This window comes from Rhamphochromis longiceps, linkage group LG20, assembly GCF_057381845.1.
Source record: "Rhamphochromis longiceps isolate RC_006_pf linkage group LG20, R_longiceps_female_GT1.1, whole genome shotgun sequence".
Lineage (NCBI taxonomy): Eukaryota > Metazoa > Chordata > Actinopteri > Cichliformes > Cichlidae > Rhamphochromis > Rhamphochromis longiceps.
The window spans coordinates 38,202,581-38,221,346 of NC_140576.1; the positions used below are offsets into that span (position 1 = coordinate 38,202,581).

Genomic DNA, 18,766 nt, shown 5'->3' on the forward strand with positions numbered 1-18,766 from the left:
CCTCGCTGTGCTGAGTTTGTGTGCTGTGGGAAAAAAGGATTGTTCACAGTGGCTCAGGGGGTTGGGAAGCTTATCTGTAACCGGAAGGTCGCCGGTTCGAACCCCGGGCTCTCTGTCCTGGTCGTTGTGTTCTTGGGCAAGACTCTTCACCTACCGCCTACTGGTGATGGCCAGAGGGGCCGATGGTGCGATATGGCAGCCTCGCTTCTGTCAGTCTGCCCCAGGGCAGCTGTGGCTACAACTGTAGCTGCCTCCACCAGTGTGTGAGAGTGAATGAATAGTGGCATTGTGAAGCGCTTTGGGTGCCTAGAAAAGCGCTATATAAATGCACTCCATTATTATTATTTATTCTGTGTTGTGTACCTCTTTCTCTCTTTACCTCCCTTCAGAGCACCTCTTTGTTTTGCTGGCACACACCTCACACTCCCACGGCCTTGTGGGAAATCGAGAGCTCCGCGTGGCTCCCTGTTATTCCCAGCCCTCGGTGTGAGGCGGAGGAGAGGGGGAGGAGTCTGTATCTGTTGGGAGGCTTTGTTAATAAATCTTTGTGAGTTCACAGCGGCTCAGTAATTAGAGCGCAGGAATAATTACACTCGATGAACCAGCACAGGAAGTGAGATGTTTAAACACTGAACCTGCAGCAGGTCGGCGAACAGGAAGTTCCCTCCCATCGTTGGGACAGTTTTCCAATGTTTGGACTGGTTATAAATTCAGGGATTTTTCTCATCATTTCAATGGTTGGCAGACCTCCTGCCTTCATGTCTGTAAAGCTGGTTATTGATCGATCGATCGATCGATTGATTGATTGATTGATTGATTGATTGATTTCTTCAGCAGTCTTTTGTTTTTATTCCTGAAGTTCAGAGCTGACCCTTCAGGAGTCACGTTTGTTCTTATGGTGATGGATTTCTTTGGTATCTGTAACATTTCGTTCAGCAGAGTTCATGTCGTGTTAACATATTGATAATGTATTTATAACGTATTGATAACCTATTGATTTCTTTTTATTGTCCTTTTGAATGTTTACCAGGTGTTTAGTGAACGCTCACACAGCTGATGGCGGCGTGATGCAGGCGTCTGCCTCCGTCCACGTCTCCTCTCGTCTGTGAAGCTTTAGGTCAAAGGTCAAAAAGTGTGAATGAACTGAGAGTTTGTCTCTGTCTCCCTGCAGTGTGCGGACGGCGTTTCGGCGGTCGACTCGTTCCTGAAGCGCGTGGCGGTGGTGGAGGACTTCTTTGACATCATCTACGCCATGCACGTGGAGATCAGCGGCGATCCCGGCAAAGCACCGAAGCACGCCGGCCAGAAGAAGACCTACAAAGCTGTGAGCACGCCGCCGCCCGCTTCCTGTCCTCTGTGGCTCTCTGTGGTCTTTCCGCCTCGCACCACCCTCCCACCTCCGCCCTGCTCGCCATTTCTCTCTTTCACAACTCGTGCTGTCTGTTGCTTAACCCGAGCTCCTCTCTCTCCATCTCTCTTCCTCTTCTTTGGGCTTCATTCCTCTTTGAGCGTCTCGGGGCAGAGAACAACCGTCTGCTTTCAGTTTCTGATGCTAACCCAGCAGCCTCGCTGCGGCCCGGTGGGCGTCCTCCTTCAGAGCGTGCTCACGAGCCGATCGGGACGAACAGAAAACTCTGAGTGACGTAAATGAGCGACTTCCACACATGGCAGAATTTACCCGCAGCTCTGAGGTTTTTGTTTTTGGCTGTAAACGAGTCAAATCTCTGATTTCGAAGCTTCGTCAGAGCTTCTTTGGTCCAAATAAACAGATCAGTGAGTCGATAAGGCGTCGCGGCTGCGCACTGCTGTGCAGGTCGCTCGCTGCTGACCCCTCCCTCTGGCCGCCCTCTGTCGGTACAGCGAGGTGGCATTCATTTTATGTGTGTGATTCTTGAAGGCTCCTTTCCCCTCAGCTCTGTCAGGCTGCTCGTCCTCTGCATCGCAGCAGCCTGAGCCTCATCGTGAGGCGCCTGCTGCACCTTTGTGGGGTTGGGTATCGACATAAGGGCGCTACCACAGGAGCCGAACATGGACCCAGCGAGCTGTAAGATCTGTGAGGAGCGTACGGGATTATCGGGTAGGCAGTGAGGAGTGTGTGTGTCACACATGTGTGATCAGATACCTGCTTGAGTCTGACCGGCCAGTTCATCACAGAACGTCGTGATGGTGGCGTGATGACGTCACCTAAACGGTGTCTTTTCTCGTCTGCGGCTTATTTCAGTCACTTGATCAATAATCAGCTCAGCAGCACCAGAAGGATCAAGAATGAGTGCTGAGTATTAAAACTTGCAGCGTTCACGCACTGAACTCAGCTGACCTGTGATACACACACACACACACACACACACGCACGCACACACGCGCACACGCACACACACACACACACACACACAAACACACAAACACACACGCACACGCACGCACACACGCGCACACGCACGCACACACACGCGCGCACGCACGCACGCACGCACGCACGCACGCACACACGCACACACACGCACACACGCGCACACACACACACACGCGCACACAAACACACACGCACGCACACACGCGCACACGCACGCACACACGCGCACACGCACGCACACACACACACACACACACACACACACACACACACACACACACACACACACACACACAGTAGTATCAGGACAGTTAGATGATCTCAGGTAACTGGTGTCCACCTGCCAGCGTTACCTGGCTAAAGGTCAAACTGAGAATAAAACTTGTTATTGTTCATCTGAAGTTGAAGTACTAACGACTGAAAATGAAGCTGCGGATAAATGAAGGTGATCGGTGAGCACCATGAAGCAGCTGGACGCAGAGGATGAAGGATGAGCTCTTAATATGAAGCTGACAACAAGCGATCAAAGCTGAGGGAACACATGAGATGAGCTGGACGAAGATCTTTGAACAGATGTTCCCGATGAGGCGCGTGTGCTGAGGGTAGTAATCTGAGAGAAGAAGCTGCAGGGAGCTGTGACGGGCAGTTTCAGGGTGGAAGTCTGACTTTGTGACTGCGTTCTGCACGTGAATCCTGACCTGTTTCACAGGGCGTGGAATGGGCTCTGCGTGCTCAGGACTTCCTGTTTCTCTTTCATTTTTATTCGCTGTGGTTCTCTGAGCGTTAAACTCTGAAGCCTGCAGAGCTGCTGCAGGAGCGCTGACAGGCCTCAGAGGCCAGTCTCAGCTGCTGACACTGCCCTCTGCTGGTGAATCCGCTGCAGTGCAGGAGAGGCTGGAACAGATTTCTTCTTTCTTTGTTTCGTCTCCTCGTCCTTCATTCGTTCATCTTCATCAGTCATCTTCATCAGTCATCTTCTGCCTCGTGCACATTAACTTCCACCCATCGAGCAAACACAGCAGGGCCTCATAATGCCACAAAGCCCAGAGTGTGTGTGTGAGTGACATTTGCTTCCTCGCACACACACGTGCTGCACAGCAACCACCATTCAATTCCTCTCACCCTCCTCCTCCTCCTCCTCCTCTGTGCTCCTTTTCCTGAATAAATGTTTGATTTCCTCCCACGCGTTCATCGACCTCGCGTCTTCGTCAGCGTGTGGAAAGTTTTTCTTGGATTGAGTCGATTTTTTGTGTAATAATCAAACGCAAACATTTCATTTTATTCAACTTTATTTTCTCACTTTTATTTAAAGATGAAGAATGAATACTGATGAAGATGATGAAGCATACCTGTAGAGTCATTTCTGGGCCTTGGTTCGCCGACGTGTCCGACGGCGTTTGATTCTTCTGCTGATAACAGAGTTTATGGTGTCAGCTGTCAGTGATGTCACCGCCGGTGAGGGACGTCCTGTTTTGAAGCCGTCCCCAGCTTAGTGTTAGGAAGCAGACGTGATGATTGAAGGGCGGGTCCGACTGCGATATCGCACACTTATTGGCTAAAAAGTCTGGAAACCGCGGCGCGACCAGAACTGTCGTAACCGTGTAACAGCCGCTCAGCTGCCTCGCTTTTATTCTGAAATGTCACCTGCTGAGTCGGGTCAGCTGTTGCAGAGATCGACTCAGATCGACTGCAGCGGCATGGCGATTGTTCGCCTCCCACCAGGTGAAGGTCACCCGGAGGTCAAAGGCAGCGTTCGTTTCATTCATTAAAGCTTTGATCTGCCATCTTTGTTTCCTGAACACACGATGACAGAGACCGACGAAACGTAGCGACACGTGGATGCATTTTCCCTGATCTCAGACACTCGATGAAGAGTCTGACTGAACATCCTCTTCCTCTCTGTCTCTGTTCTCTCCCTCAGATAGCGGAGACGTACGCCTTCCTGCCCAGAGAGGCGGTGACTCGCTTCCTGATGAGCTGTGGCGAGTGTCAGAAGAGGATGCACATCAGCACCACCACGCAGGACTGCAAAGGTACAAACGGCGTCTCCCCTGGGTTTGAGCTGCAGAGCTGAAACACAGGAGCACGGGAGGACGAGGCTCGGGGAAAGTTCATGTTTGAGCCTCGTGCTGTGCACCACCAGATTTGTCCTCCTGTGCCGACAGCCTCTAAGAACTGAGGGAAATGTCTGGAGTTTGAAAAGCAGGCGCCTGTCCGTCACGCTGATGAGGAGCTGCTCACGGCGGCTCTGAAGCCTCTGCAGCCGCCCGACAAACACAATTAGACATAAAAACAAACACTCCGAGATTCTCGCTGCTACTCGCAGCGCTGCATGCCTGCAGGAAATCTTTCTTCTCACCACAAAGCCAATTTAATGCAAACACGAGGTGTAAAGAGCAAACGGAGCTGGAGCCGCTTCACGATGGAAACGCTCGTGTTAAAACATTTTTGCGCTGTGGGGAAAAATCGTGACAGCGTCTGACTCTTACTGCTTCGGTTCAGAGACGAGAAACGAAAGCGATGAGACGGCCGAGGCCGAGAAGTCCGCAGAGAGACGCGGACGTCCACATTCCTCACGTTCTGTGCCGCCTCCAGTCTCCAGCATCTGTTCTGTGAATAAACACAGCTTCACCATCTCAGCAGACGCTGGTTAAAGTTTACATCAGCCTCACACGGCTAAAATACAAAACGCCAGAGTGCGCACGGGAACACAGAAACACCCGAGCGTGTCGAAGTAGTGCACAGATGAAGCGTCCATCAGCAGGAGCAGCTTTTCTGCTCTGAAGCTCACCTGTGCGCTCACAGACACACACAGCTTTAAAGCTCTGAATGCTTCTGCAGCAGGGAGCGTTACACTTCTCCTGATCATGTGCGTGCTGCAGAAGACTTCTGTCTTTCCTCCATCCATCCATCCGGCTTCGAGCTCTTCTATCCTCCCCCACTGCTGCTGGCTTCCTGTCCCATCCCACCACCCCTCCCTTCACCCTTCCTCCATCCCTTCCCCCATTTTTCCCCTTCTGCCGTCTTCCCTTCATTAAATCGAGGAGTCATTGGATTGTCCCGTCTCTCTCCTCAATTAGCCTAATTAATGGCTTTAACAAAGAAAATGGGCCTGGAAACGCTCATTTTCCACAGAGTCTGGGGAGGAGTGGGGTGGGGGTGGTGTGAAGAGGAGTCCTGACAGGTTTGTGGATTAGAGGAGCAAACGGACGCCATCACAGCGACTTTCACCCATCGAGTTTCTGTGCAGCAGCAACCTCCCAGTCACAGCGTCCAACTGATTCTCAGAGCAAGACCCGTGAATCCCAACACGCACGCACGTGCACGCACACACACACGCACGCACGTTTGTATTTATATCCTTGTGGGGACATCTCATTGACATAATGCTTTCCTAGCCGCTTACCCAAACCATCAAAAATGAACGCCTGACCCAGACCGGGTCCCCATGAGCGCTGTCTGTCCCCACAAAGATGGTAATACCTGTACACACACACACACACACACGGAGTGTATCTGACGCTGGATGGCTCTCAGAGAGGGAAAATTGCTAATTGCCTTCCTGCCTAGCGGGGGTGAGGCTTCACCCCGACACACATTCACAGATTGACACTCTCTTAAACACACACACACAGACACACACACGGTGGTCCTGCTGCTGTCAGTGTCAATTAACTGTGTCCCGCTCTGCACTGATTAATTGCATTAAATAATTCACAGCTGAACTTTAGTGGGAGTCACTAAACACACAGCATAAAGGTGTGTGTGCGTGCGTGCGTGTGTGCGTGTGTGTGTGCGTGCGTGTGTGTGTGTGACACAGATTATGGATCGACAGTAAATCAGTATAATGCAAATATCTGAGCCGTTTTAAAAATGGCGGTCGCTGTACCCCCCAATTGATTTGATCGCCGCTCATGCCTCCAGATGTTAGACACGTCCTGAATGAGTGCGAGCACGGCTGGAGGAGGAACATTACAAACTGACTCTCTCACTTCTTCTTTGGCTGCTTTAATCGGGTTTCATTTCTCCCCTCGGGAGGACGAAGGGTCGTGTCTTTATCCCCGGACTCTCTGAGAGCAGCTTTGCATGACTCCCAGTCCAAAATAATCCTTCTTTTTCTCACGCTGAGCCTGATCATCTGACTGAAACAAGCTGCTCTAGCTCCTCCCCCTTTAACACAGCTTCCTTCTGATTTCTGTGACATCATCCAGACCCAAGCGTGTAAACAACACACTGAGCTCGCTGTTAGAAGCACAGGAACAGATATCAGAGCAGGACTCGTCTCTCGGTGATCCTGCGTGCGTCCTAATGGCTCCTCCTCTCCTCTACAGAGAACGACAGGCCAAGCCCTCAGGTGTCAGAGGTCATTGACTACAACGTGCCTCTCACCACCACCTACATGAAGCAGATGAAGCTGCAGAGCATCAGCAGCACTAAGGTACGTGACAGTGGTGTGTTTGCGTGCGTGAGAGGAGACGTTACAGAGGAACTCTGGGAGGTCGAGCACCCATCCCTCCGCAGGAACACTCCTCCCGTCTGCACGATCTCACGCCTCATCTCTTCTCCGGCCGTTCTGGTTTTTTCAGGTTACATCACATCCTGTGGCTCTGTCAGCTTCCTGTCTGTCTGCGTCACGCCGTCTCTTCTCTTATTTCCCCTCCGCATGTCGACCTTTACACCTGCCTTTGAAGCTGCTGTAGAAACGGAGACTTTTTCACATGGTTAAACAAACCCCGCCTCTAACTGTAGGTGTGTTGCTGGGTGACCTGGAAGACGTTGAATGGTTAATGGTCACTTTGGTTTGAACGTGTTGGGAACGGAGTTCTGCAGCGGTCCAGACTAATTCCAGTCATTCACCTCCTGATCATATTTCAGCGTAGAGTCGATAATTGGATTCGACTGAATGATGACGTCCACAGTCAGGAAACATAACAGGGCGGAGCTCCATCATCAGCTTCACCCTCAGCTGGTGGGGGCTGCGACTGCTTCATTCCACATTGTTCCAACACCTCTATCAATACCACACACTCGCTGACAGTCATATAGCTCACGTGTGTGTGTGTGTGTGTGTGTGTGTGTGTGTGTGTGTGTGTGTGTGTGTTAGATAAGGGGAATCGAGGGCTGAGCCCTTTTCAATTAAGCCGAGCATCGGGTTAATTAGCTGAGGAGACAGAAACACACATTCAAGTGCTGATTTACTTTGGTATGCCAGTACATCCACACACACACGCACACACACGCGCACGCACATGTATGAGGTGCCGTAAGGGACATTATTACTGAAACGCTCTCACACACACAACTGAAACGCTCTCACACACACAACTGAAACGCTCTCACACACACTACTGAAACCAGAGGCATTTCCGCTGAACAGGAAGTTGTTTCCTGACAAGGAAACTGATGGAAAAAGTGGTATATTTCAAAACACTACAAGGATTTCTACTCAGCAAACTGCTAGTACAGCAGTCCCCAACCTTTTTTGCGCCACGTAAATGATATAAAAATAAAAAAAACGATAAATACCATGAAAACCATAAATATAAATGTGTTCGAATTTTTGTGGAGGAATAAAACCCATTACATAGAAAGATCTCAGCTTGTGAAGGGAGACAATAAAGGTGGTATCAAAACTCCAGAATTGGAATTTATGGTTGGCACCCTTAGAATTAAATGGTTAAAATCTTGTCTGTCACAGCCAGACTCTACTTAGCTCCACATCCCATGATTCTTGTTTAATAAAATAGTATACAGGATTAGAATTTATTTTGAAATGTGATTTTGCGGCAAATAAAATCCCCATAAAGATATCAAACTTTCCAAAACAGACGTTGCATTTTTGGGAAAATGAGATTTACCCACAACTTCTCCCCATAATTCAACCTTATGGAATAATAGGGTAATAACACTTAATCAAAAATCAATTTTCAAGAGTGACTAGTTTGAACAAAAATATATTCATAACAGATTTGTTGGATGATAACGGTGTCATTCTAAGTTACACAGACTTTTCAGAAAAATATTGTCTAAACTGTTCTCAAAGAGAATATAACAAATTTTGTGAACTGGTCCCACTGCCTCTGCTTCATTTGATTAAAATTTTTATGATATACAATAATTTCTCATCAGTGCTCCCAAATTTATTGCTAGGGCAATGTCAGCTGTTTGATAAAAATGCAATAAGAAATGTGTTAGTAGTTTCTTCAAAGACAAAATATTTCATAGTTACAACAGAATGGTGACATGGCATGGTTCTAATTTAGTTATTTCATATACACTGGATAAAGCATACTAAAAATTTATGAAATAGCCTATTCTACCTAAAGTTAAAGAAACACACTTTAAACAAAACTAATACTGTGGCAGAATTTCTAAAAAAAGAGATTTGGCTTTGAGGTGGATCAGTGTTCTTTTTGTACTGATGAAAATGAAACCCTAGAACATCTTTTTTTTCTATGCCCTATCACACAATGTATTTGGTGCAACTTAAAAAATTCGATTTCCCTAAATATTAATTTTAAATTTTGTGAGGTTTCACCAGAGATTCTGGCATTTCGGGCAAAATAAATTTATATTAAAAAATCGATTCAGGATTTTAATGAATCGATTTCACGTTATCCAAAGCCAGAATCGATTTTAATCAATAAATCGATTATAAAAACCCACCCCTAACTAACAGGTTGCTGAGTAGACATCTGTGTAGTGGTTTGTTTGAAATCTAACACTTTTTCCTTCAGTTTCCTTGTCAAGAATGAACTTCCTGTTCAACTGAAATGTCTTGGTTTTTCAGTAGTGTGTGTGAGAGCTAAAATTTCAGTAGTGTGTGTGAGAGCTAAAATTTCAGTTGTGTGTGTGTGAGAGCTAAAATTTCAGTTGTGTGTGTGTGAGAGCTAAAATTTTAGTTGTGTGTGTGTGAGAGCGTTTCAGTAGTGTGTGTGAGAGCGTTTCAGTTGTGTGTGTGAGAGCGTTTCAGTTGTGTGTGTGAGAGCGTTTCAGTAGTGTGTGTGAGAGCGTTTCAGTAGTGTGTGTGAGAGCGTTTCAGTAGTGTGTGTGAGAGCGTTTCAGTAGTGTGTGTGAGAGCGTTTCAGTTGTGTGTGTGAGAGCGTTTCAGTAGTGTGTGTGAGAGCTAAAATTTCAGTTGTGTGTGTGTGAGAGCGTTTCAGTTGTGTGTGTGAGAGCGTTTCAGTTGTGTGTGTGAGAGCTAAAATTTTAGTTGTGTGTGTGTGAGAGCTAAAATTTCAGTTGTGTGTGTGAGAGCGTTTCAGTAATAATGTCCATTACGGCACCTCATACACATGCGCACGCACACACACACGCGCACCTGCACACACACACACACACTCCCGCTTCTCTCTGGTCTGCCGGTGATGTCCGAGCCATTTCATTGGTTCGTGGCGTCTCATTATCGAGCTCGTGCAAACACGTTTGTTGCCTTGGTTACGCTCAGCATCGTTTCAGCTGAATTTTTTAAAAACCTTTCTGATGTTTTCCTTTTACAAACCTTTGACCTTTGACCTCTGCTGCACTCTGCCATGTGACGGCGGCCTCGTTGGTTTTGTGGGGAGTCGCTGTGAGTTTGACCCTCAGACGGCGGCTAATTATTGGTCCGTGCTTCAGAGGTTTGGGAGCAAAGTAAGAAATGTAAATGCTTCAGCGTGAACAGGCGCGCATCGATCTGCAGCCGTGCATCGCCCTGTGATCAATAAAAACACGCCGCTTCTGTTTTGCGCCTCCGGCCGTTCGAGTTCGATGTGATCTGGGTCCGCGATCAATATCAGATCCGATATCTGAAGCTGTTCGCCGATAATCAGCGTCTGTGCCTGCGTGTCGGTCATGGAGACGATTTTTAATGAGCTCTCAGGCTTCCACAGCGTGTGCAGCATTTCCTGTTGGCTTCGTGTGAGCAGATATAATCCGACTAAAAGCCCGCCCTGACAGGGCAGTGTGCAGCGTTTCACCGATGGAGGGGACCGCTGTGTGGATGCTGAACGTAGCTGTTGGCCGCAGCTCCTTTTGGACATATTTTCCAAAGCGATCACGTGACTGGGAAAAACTGGAGAATTTGCAGCGATTGCACTGAATTTTTGGGGGATTCAGAAAGCTGGAGGCGCAACACCGTCAGCCTCAGAGCGACCTGTGACGGCACAGCCAGTCTCGATGCGGCTCGTAGCGCCTGGTTCCCAGCTGCTCGTGTTCCCGTGTCATTCTGCAGGTAACTCGCCGTCCTGCAGCTTCGCGTCTCCGGTCAGTTTTAAACCCATGATTGGGAGGAGTTAATGTGAACAACAGATTGCAGGTGATTGCCAGACTGTCTCCGTGGTAGCGCCAACTTATCGCTGAAGTCTCTGTGACGACATCAGCTGACCGGTGCTCAAAGGCGGTGCGCTTCCTGCACGCAGAGCTGCACGCACGTTTCTCTTTGTGTCAGTGTAGACGTGAAGCCAGCAACGCATCAGGTTTACCGAGAGATCAGGTGTCGCCCCCTGCTGGTGTAAAGCTGCACTAACCTCTGCACACATTCAAATCCACTTCCTGTTATTTTCACTTATATGCCAATAAAATAATATCAGCTGTTAAAGGTGTTATAATGCTGCTGAGCGCAAACATCCACACAACCTCAGAGCGACAGCGACGCAGAAAGAGTTAAGTTTTAACAGACAGTGTGTGTGTGTGTGTGTGTGTGTGTGTGTGTGTGTGTGTGTGTGTGTGTGTGTGTGTGTGGCAGGATGAGACTGTGATTATAGTGTTGGGCCCAGAGGAACAGAAGTACAGACAGGAATAGAGGAGCAATGAGTCACTCACCTATAGAAATAACATAGGACAGGAGGGAGCATCAGGTTCACACTGTGTGTGTGTGCGTTTGTGTGTGAACAGCTGAATAGCATTCTTATATAAAAATAGAAGAAGAAGGTCGCAGTCTTTTGTTGGGCTCGTTCTTATGAGTGTGAGTGAGAGAGGGTGAGGGAAGATGGGTGAGGAGGGAAGGGGGGCATTTGTAGTTTTACCCCAGAGACGAAAGAAGAAGACGGAGGAGGAGGATGGACTGCATATTTGAGATGTGTGAATCCTCCAGCAGCTCCATTAGCACTCATCCCAAGCCTCCGTTCATCTGCCCAGCCCTTTATCTTTCCTCCATCCACCCCCCCATCCCAATTCAATAAGAGGAGGAAATTACCCAGGATGCTTCCTGGCGGGAGGGGGGGAGGTGCGGGGGGTGACTGCACACAATGTAGAAATGGGTGAGGAGGAGGATGGAGGGATGGCAGGGCGGTGGCTCTGGAGGTGGAAATAAAAATGAGAAAATTTGTAGATGGTAGGATGGAGGAGGGGTGGAGAGGAGGAGGTTGGAGGGGGAGGAAAGAATTAAAAAGGAGAATGAGGTACTTCATTATCATTTATGGTCTCCCCCTTTCCCCGTCTTCACCCATTATTTCAGCTACCTCAGGAGGAAAGACATTTCATTAGTTTTGGGAGGAGGGGTGTGTGTGTGTGTGTGTGCATGCGTGTGTGTGTGTGTGCGTGTGTGTGTGCATGCGTGCGTGTGTGTGTGCGTGTGTGTGTGCATGCGTGCGTGTGTGCATGCGTGTGTGTATGTGTGCGTGCGTGTGTGCATGCGTGTGTGTGTGTGTGCGTGTGTGCGTGTGTGTCTGTGTGCGTGTGTGTCTGTGTGCGTGTGTGTCTGTGTGCGTGTGTGCGTGTGTGTCTGTGTGCATGTGTGCATGTGCATGTGTGTGTGCGTGTGTGCATGTGCGTGTGTGTGTGTGTGTGTGCGTGTGTGTCTGTGTGCATGTGCGTGTGTGCATGTGTGCATGTGCGTGTGTGTGTGTGTGTGCGTGTGTGTGTGTCTGTGTGCGTGTGTGCGTGTGTGTCTGTGTGCGTGTGTGCGTGTGTGTCTGTGTGCGTGTGTGTCTGTGTGCATGTGCGTGTGTGCATGTGTGCATGTGCGTGTGTGTGTGTGTCTGTGTGCGTGTGTGTCTGTGTGCGTGTGTGTCTGTGTGCATGTGCGTGTGTGCATGTGTGCATGTGCGTGTGTGTGTGTGTGTGCGTGTGTCTGTGTGCGTGTGTGCGTGTGTGTCTGTGTGCGTGCGTGCGTGTGTGCATGCGTGTGTGTGTGTGTGTGTGTGTGTGCGTGTGTGTGTCTGTGTGCGTGTGTGCGTGTGTGTCTGTGTGCGTGTGTGTGTGTGTGTCTGTGTGCGTGTGTGTCTGTGTGCATGTGCGTGTGTGCATGTGTGCATGTGCATGTGTGTGTGCGTGTGTGCATGTGCATGTGTGTGCGTGTGTGTCTGTGTGCGTGTGTGCATGTGTGTGTGTGCGTGTGTGCATGTGTGTGTGTGCGTGTGTGTCTGTGTGTGTGTGTGGGTGGAGGGGAGGTTGGGGGTTGGTCTTTCATAATTGTAAAGCACAGAAGGAAAAATCGAGAGCTGCTGGTTAGAAACTGACCAGAAATGATTTTATCCAGTCGTGTCGCATAAATGTGTAACGCAGGTGAGATATCAGCCGCTGCGCCATCCCTAAGGCCCCGCCCCCCTATGACAGGTGTAACGAAGCAACATCAGGCCGTTCGTGTCATCCGGCCTGGAGAGGACGAGGACTGAAGCCATTGTTTCATTGTTGTTCTTAGTAACGGTGTTATTACAGTGATCGAGCGTAGAGTCTGAGACGCTGTGTGCACGTTTGTAAGGGCGGGTCTAATGATGAACACCGCCGCTGTGTGCTGACCAGGCTCAGGCGCTCGCCGTCTGCCGTCGCAACAGTTTGTTCAGTCGGTCATTTTTCAGCTTATTTCATAGAAAAAATGATGTTTAATCATAAATGGATGTATTTGATATTTCACACCCCGTCATGCAGTTTGTCTCTGTTTGTAGTTTCACCTCAACATCTGTACAGGAACTCATCTGGTTAAGGTATTAGGGGCGTGGCCTCTGTGACTGACAGGTGGCTGTAGCTGCTAGGCTAACCTGGACGTCTGCACCATGTTTGTGCTGTTGGAGCCTTTTTAATGACATCATGTGACCCATAACACGGCTGCTGTGAGGTTACCGTGCTAACAGAGCAAACAAGCAGGCGGAGCTCCAAGTTTGGTGCACAGTGAGAGTCTAGGATTTTGATTGGACGTTTTTGAGCACTAATGAGCAGGTATCTGTGTAATTATATGGTACCAGCGCTCCACCCTGTCGTTACCAATATAGTCACAAAAATACCGTCAAACCAGTGGCTACATCCGTCTTTTATGTACAGTCTATAACGTGGCGAGTGATTAACGTCGTTCGTTTGAGAAGTTCTCAGTTATGAAACAGCAAAACCTGCAGAGCTGAGGTATTAATATTCACCAACATGTACAAACACAGAATAGACTCAGCCAGAGAGAAAACACATAAATATGAAACTATGACATTAAACTGTGAATAACAGCAAAAATGAAAAACAGGATAAATTCTTTCCAGGAGGCTTAAACAAAAAGCTGAACAACCTAAATAACTCAGCGAGAGTCTGAGTGTTCATCCACGGCGTGTTTCCTGTCTCACCGCCCAGCTGCTTTCAGAGCGAGCTTCTCGCTGTCGCTGGTTTCACGCTGATCCAAAGGTCACGTGTGAAGTGCTGCTCAGCCTCTTCCTCGCGGCTCCCCTGACCTCCATCGCGCCTTATCCTCTCACCATCTGCCCCGCTCTCTGGTGTATACTGTCCACTAAAGTACGATCGCCATGGAAACATGCAAGAAAAAGTCCCCCCGGCGCTCTGTAAGTGCACAGCGCACTCATATATATCCTTATATTTATTTATATATTTATATAAGAGCAGCAACGCTTTCCTCACAAACCGTTTCCAGGCTCTGCGAAGCAGCTCCGACACTCCGACAGTGAACCTGACAATAAATGTACGGAGGGCTGAAGCTGCCCCCCCCCCCCCCCCCCAAATAATAAAATAAAGTGTGTAAGATTCAGTTTGACCTAAATTGATGTTTCTATTAATTACATTAAAGTTGTGTTCATTACATTTATGTATGCTAACATTTATCTTTGCATTGTTTTCCTTTTATAACGCCCTAAGATTTAAAAATGTCAGAATTATTTTATAAATGTTCATTTTTCACTGAGTTCAGTCTGTCCTTTGTTTTCCTCCTGACCGACCAAAGGAGCAGCCTGTGATTTAAAAAATAAGACTGAGGGCAGCAGGAGCGCTCCTACTAATATTACATCTATATATTTATATTAAAAAAATTAAATAAAGTGAATACATGTAGAGCTGAAGCCTCAGTGTCCTGTCAGTGTGGATCACGCTGCAGTTCCAGCCTCTGCCTGTAGGTGGCAGGATTGTCTCACAGTGGCTGTCACAGCTGATTTGTGAGTGTGCACAGTGTTGGTGTGTGTGTTTCAGAGTAAAGGTCAGTGTGCCACAGAGATGAAGCTTCCTGCTTTGTGTTTGTTCAGAAATATGAAGATTATTATTAAAACTGCCTCCGAGCAGCTGGAGAGTAACTTGAACATGTTCCACTGTGTCCACTGAACACGCTGATTTCATGTCTGTTGTCATGTTTTTGGCTGTTCTGAAGAACCTTTAAGCTCCATAAATGGCTTGTATCCAGTTAACAGTGTTTTTAATTATTTATTATTATTGTTTAAATTTTAAAAACCTGTTTCTTCCTGCTGCTCATTTTTGGTTATTGCGAAGTAGAGGAGACGATTCTGGCAGCAGAGGAGCCGTGGGTGACCAAACCTGCATAAAGCAATAATTTAAAAAATAAAAATATTAAAAATATATATATATAAAATATATATATATATATATATATATATATATATATATATATATATATATATATATATATATATATATATATATATATATATATATATATACACACACACACACACACACACACACACACGGAGGTTCGCCTCCGTGTAGTCACCTTAATTCGCGTCTGCGTGTCAGTGAGTTTAGTTTGTCACTGTTGGGCCTCCGTACTGGACCACAGAAACTGCGTGTCTTCTGCTCCACGCAGCATTTCTTTATTTCACGGACATTAACGTGAATATTTTAGTCTTTCCTCAGCCTGACACAGATGTGTCCTCATGTTAGAGATTACGTTTTGCCCTGAACGGTCTGAGGCTGTGGAGGAGTCCGCAGACCTCCTCCTGACCTCCGGCCTCCTGCTCAGAGTCCCGGTGCCGGTTCTGGATCGTCGGCGGGGAGAAAAACAAAGGGTGGACGGAGAGAGGAGCGGACGGATCTCCATTGTTAGGACGGATTTGGTCTCTCTCCCTCGCTCTCTGCTGTGACGTAACCGCGCGTGGCCCCGCCCACTCCGCTTGCCTCGGTGAGTCTTGAGGATCCCGCTGTGCGCTCTCACTCCTCCCGGTGCAGTAGTGCATGTGACAGAGCTGCAGGCGGAGGAAGAACCGGAGACAGAAGCCCGAGAGCCGGCGGAGGAGGACGTTCCCGGGGCGCAGGAGAGAAGGTGAGCGGGCTGCAGGTGTTTGTTTACGAGCCGCGGATTACTCCGGTCCCGGTTAGCGGTCTGAACCCGGGATGCTCCCCGGGACTGCGCGGAGCGTCCTGCGGCAGGAGGGGAGGGGGGGTCGGTGATATTCCCGGTGCCACGCACGTGCAGCCGGTGACCGCGCACACGCTCCCGTGCGCGTGTGTTTACGTCTGTGCGTGCGTGCGGGTTGAGCGGAATGACCGAGCACCCGCACACGGTGACTAACGGTGAGTGACGCGTGTCAGCGGAGCGTCGATGTGTCGATCACGCGTGAATGAAAGCCTCAGAATCCTCGTGAGCTCGGACTCTCATGTTCACCTGCTTTGCTACAAAACGTTGAAATAAATGAATTATCTGATCGATCGATCGATGACAGTGAGCACTGACCGGGCTTCAGTCTGCTGGCTTCCATGATGACGGGCAGGTTTGAGGTTGTGGGACGGTTTCCAGGCGTGTCACGTGGTATAACCTTTACCTTACAGCAGGGGCGAGTCCACAGGGGCTAAGCCCCCCCCCCCCAACAGAGCTGCTGGTGTTTATGATCGGGTTGTATTTGAGCCTGCAGGTGTTTCACAGCTCGCTGAGCTCGGCGTCCTGCTCTGTGGTCGTTTATGAGTGCAGAGAAATCTTAAACAGCTCAACTTGTCACATGATGGCCGTCGACCCTCTGCTGACGAACACGATGCGAGGGCGTGGGTTTGAAGGAGTGGCGAGGCAGTAAATTTTCATCTTATCTAACACAGCCGCACAACAGTTAGCTGATAGCAGGGCTGTGATTGGCTGGTTTTAAATCATGGAGGCGTTCCTGCGCTATGCTTTGACCGTGCTGATCCTCGTCACGCACACAGTTTGATGTTGCTGTGCAAATATTTCACTGATGTTTTATAATAGCTTGAAAGCATCCGAGCGCACAGGTGAAACATGCACCTGCACAGCTCTAACCAATCACATGGCTGCATGGAAACTGCGTTCAAACACGTGTGGTTAACATCTTATTAGCGGCGGTGACATCACTGCTGTCCTCACAGCAGAAGGACAGTCCAAAATATTCTGTCCCTTGACGACATGCTTCTTCTTCTTCCTGGTCAGAGTTCCTTCCCACTGTTGCCACGCGCTCGCTCACAGGCGCTCGCCTTTCTCTGGGTTACTGTTCGGCCGTTAGCTTGCAGCACCTCGAGGCGGCTGCGTTGTGATTTGAGACTATGTAAATAAATCTGAATATCATTTTCAGGACAGAGTGGGTCCGAGCACATCCTGCTGCTTCGCTGCGATGTGTGTGCATCGTGTTTAATATTTGTGCACCTGTACTCTGTCGGTGTTTTCGTCTAACGTCTCGCACAGATACAGAAAAAACGTTGAATACGTTTAAATCTGCAACACGCTGGGACTCGCCAAACGGGCATGTCCCCACCTGTGATCACGCTCACATGCTCAGTGTGGGCGTGTCTCTGTGACGAAGACATAAAGCCACACCCTGCTGCTCACACAGAGACCGCCTCTCTCTGCGTTTCCACTCTTCTTCTTCCAGGGTTCTAGTTTCTCTACTTTCAAAGACAAGACGAGACTTTCCTTCAGAGGTCGGAGGTCACGGCTGGATCGTTGATTCAGAGCCGCAGCCCTCGAGCTGATAAGAGTTCGCCGCCTTGCTCGAGAGCCCTTCAGCAGCAGGGTGGAAGGCTCTCTGAGAGCGAGGCTCCTCCAGCTGAAGGACGGGCTCTTTAAACTCTGCCTCCGGCCTCGAGTGGACTCCACGCTCCTTGTCGGCTCATCGTGTTCCTGATGACATGTCGGTCAGAGCGAATCGGCACGTGTCACGGTCACAAGGACGGATCACATAGATGCTGATGGGAGATTAGAAGATGGGAGTCCTTCTTCTTTGATGCTGCAGCTCAGAAACACCATTCAGATGGAATCAGCTGGTAGCGTCACGATCAGCTGTTGGACTGACCGACAGCCGTCTGAATCCATGGTGATGTCACAGCGTAGCTGTTGTGTCTACAGCAAGAGTAAAACACATGACAGCCACGAGCTATGATAGACCCGTTATTAATGATTAGTTGATTTATTCTGCAGGCGTGAGCACCTGTGCAGGGAGAAATGATGGCAGGACGCCACGATGGCGCTGGACGGGCCTATATTTTTAAAAGCTTTTTTTAACCTGGAAATGATGAGATGACAAAGATTCCTGGAGGAGGACGGCACGGAGAAAACACCGAAGCAGAGTCGTAACTCCTGCAGGCCGCAGCGCTCCTTTTCCCAATGTTTGGGATGGGCGGGGATACCGAAGACGGTAACATCCCAAACTATTGTCTTTAGCCAATCAGAGCAGACCGAGGTCTATATAAATGAAAATAAAGTAGAGGCGGGATCTGACCCGGGCCTGGTGAGCGTGAGCTTTCAGGTATGTGATGGGTCTCCATGACAACCGGAGTCCAGCTGTGCTGACACAGGCTCATAAATGCACGTGGCCGTGACGCAGCGGCGTGTACGTTTCAGGGTGTTCCTGTAAAATCAAACGTCCCGCCCTCGCCGTGAAGGCAGACCTGATGAATCGCTGCAGGAGTCTGAATCCACACAAACACAGGAAACGCATCACACCCTCACAAGTCCAGACGCTAAACAAGCAATAACAGAAATCTATTGTCATCCTATTTGACAGGAAGATGTAAGTGTGTGCCGCGGGGCGGGGCTGTCCTTGGCTCCTCCTCCTCGTCTTGTCCATTTTCTGCTAGGGGACAGGAGGACGGGAGGAGCCTTCCCAGGATAAGTCCTTGTGTGAAGGCCTGATTAGATCCAAAATAACTGCACTTTTCCTTTGACCTGGCCATGAGCACAGCAGGAGGGCCGGGTGGGGGGGGGCAGCCTAATCCCCTTTTCCTCTTCATCCTCTTCCTCTCCCTTCTGGCTGGGCTGGGTCTATTTCTGGAGTC

The 18,766-nt window shown here is 49.0% G+C and overlaps 1 protein-coding gene across 4 annotated transcripts in view; it reads left to right on the forward strand.

Moving 5' to 3' along the window:
- Positions 1 to 18,766, forward strand: part of LOC146645937 (nucleolar protein 4-like) — a 115,262-nt gene that overhangs the window by 21,178 nt on the left and 75,318 nt on the right. For 2 of the 4 annotated variants that reach the window (XM_085393716.1, XM_085393717.1), the window contains exons 2-4: positions 1,172 to 1,324; positions 4,275 to 4,386; positions 6,685 to 6,791. In XM_085393716.1, the coding sequence (XP_085249842.1) occupies positions 1,172 to 1,324; positions 4,275 to 4,386; positions 6,685 to 6,791 (372 nt within the window). Of the gene's footprint in view, positions 1 to 1,171; positions 1,325 to 4,274; positions 4,387 to 6,684; positions 6,792 to 15,306; positions 15,813 to 17,364; positions 18,127 to 18,766 lie in introns of those variants that run through there. The other 2 variants (XM_085393719.1, XM_085393718.1) reach the window with 2 other exon arrangements.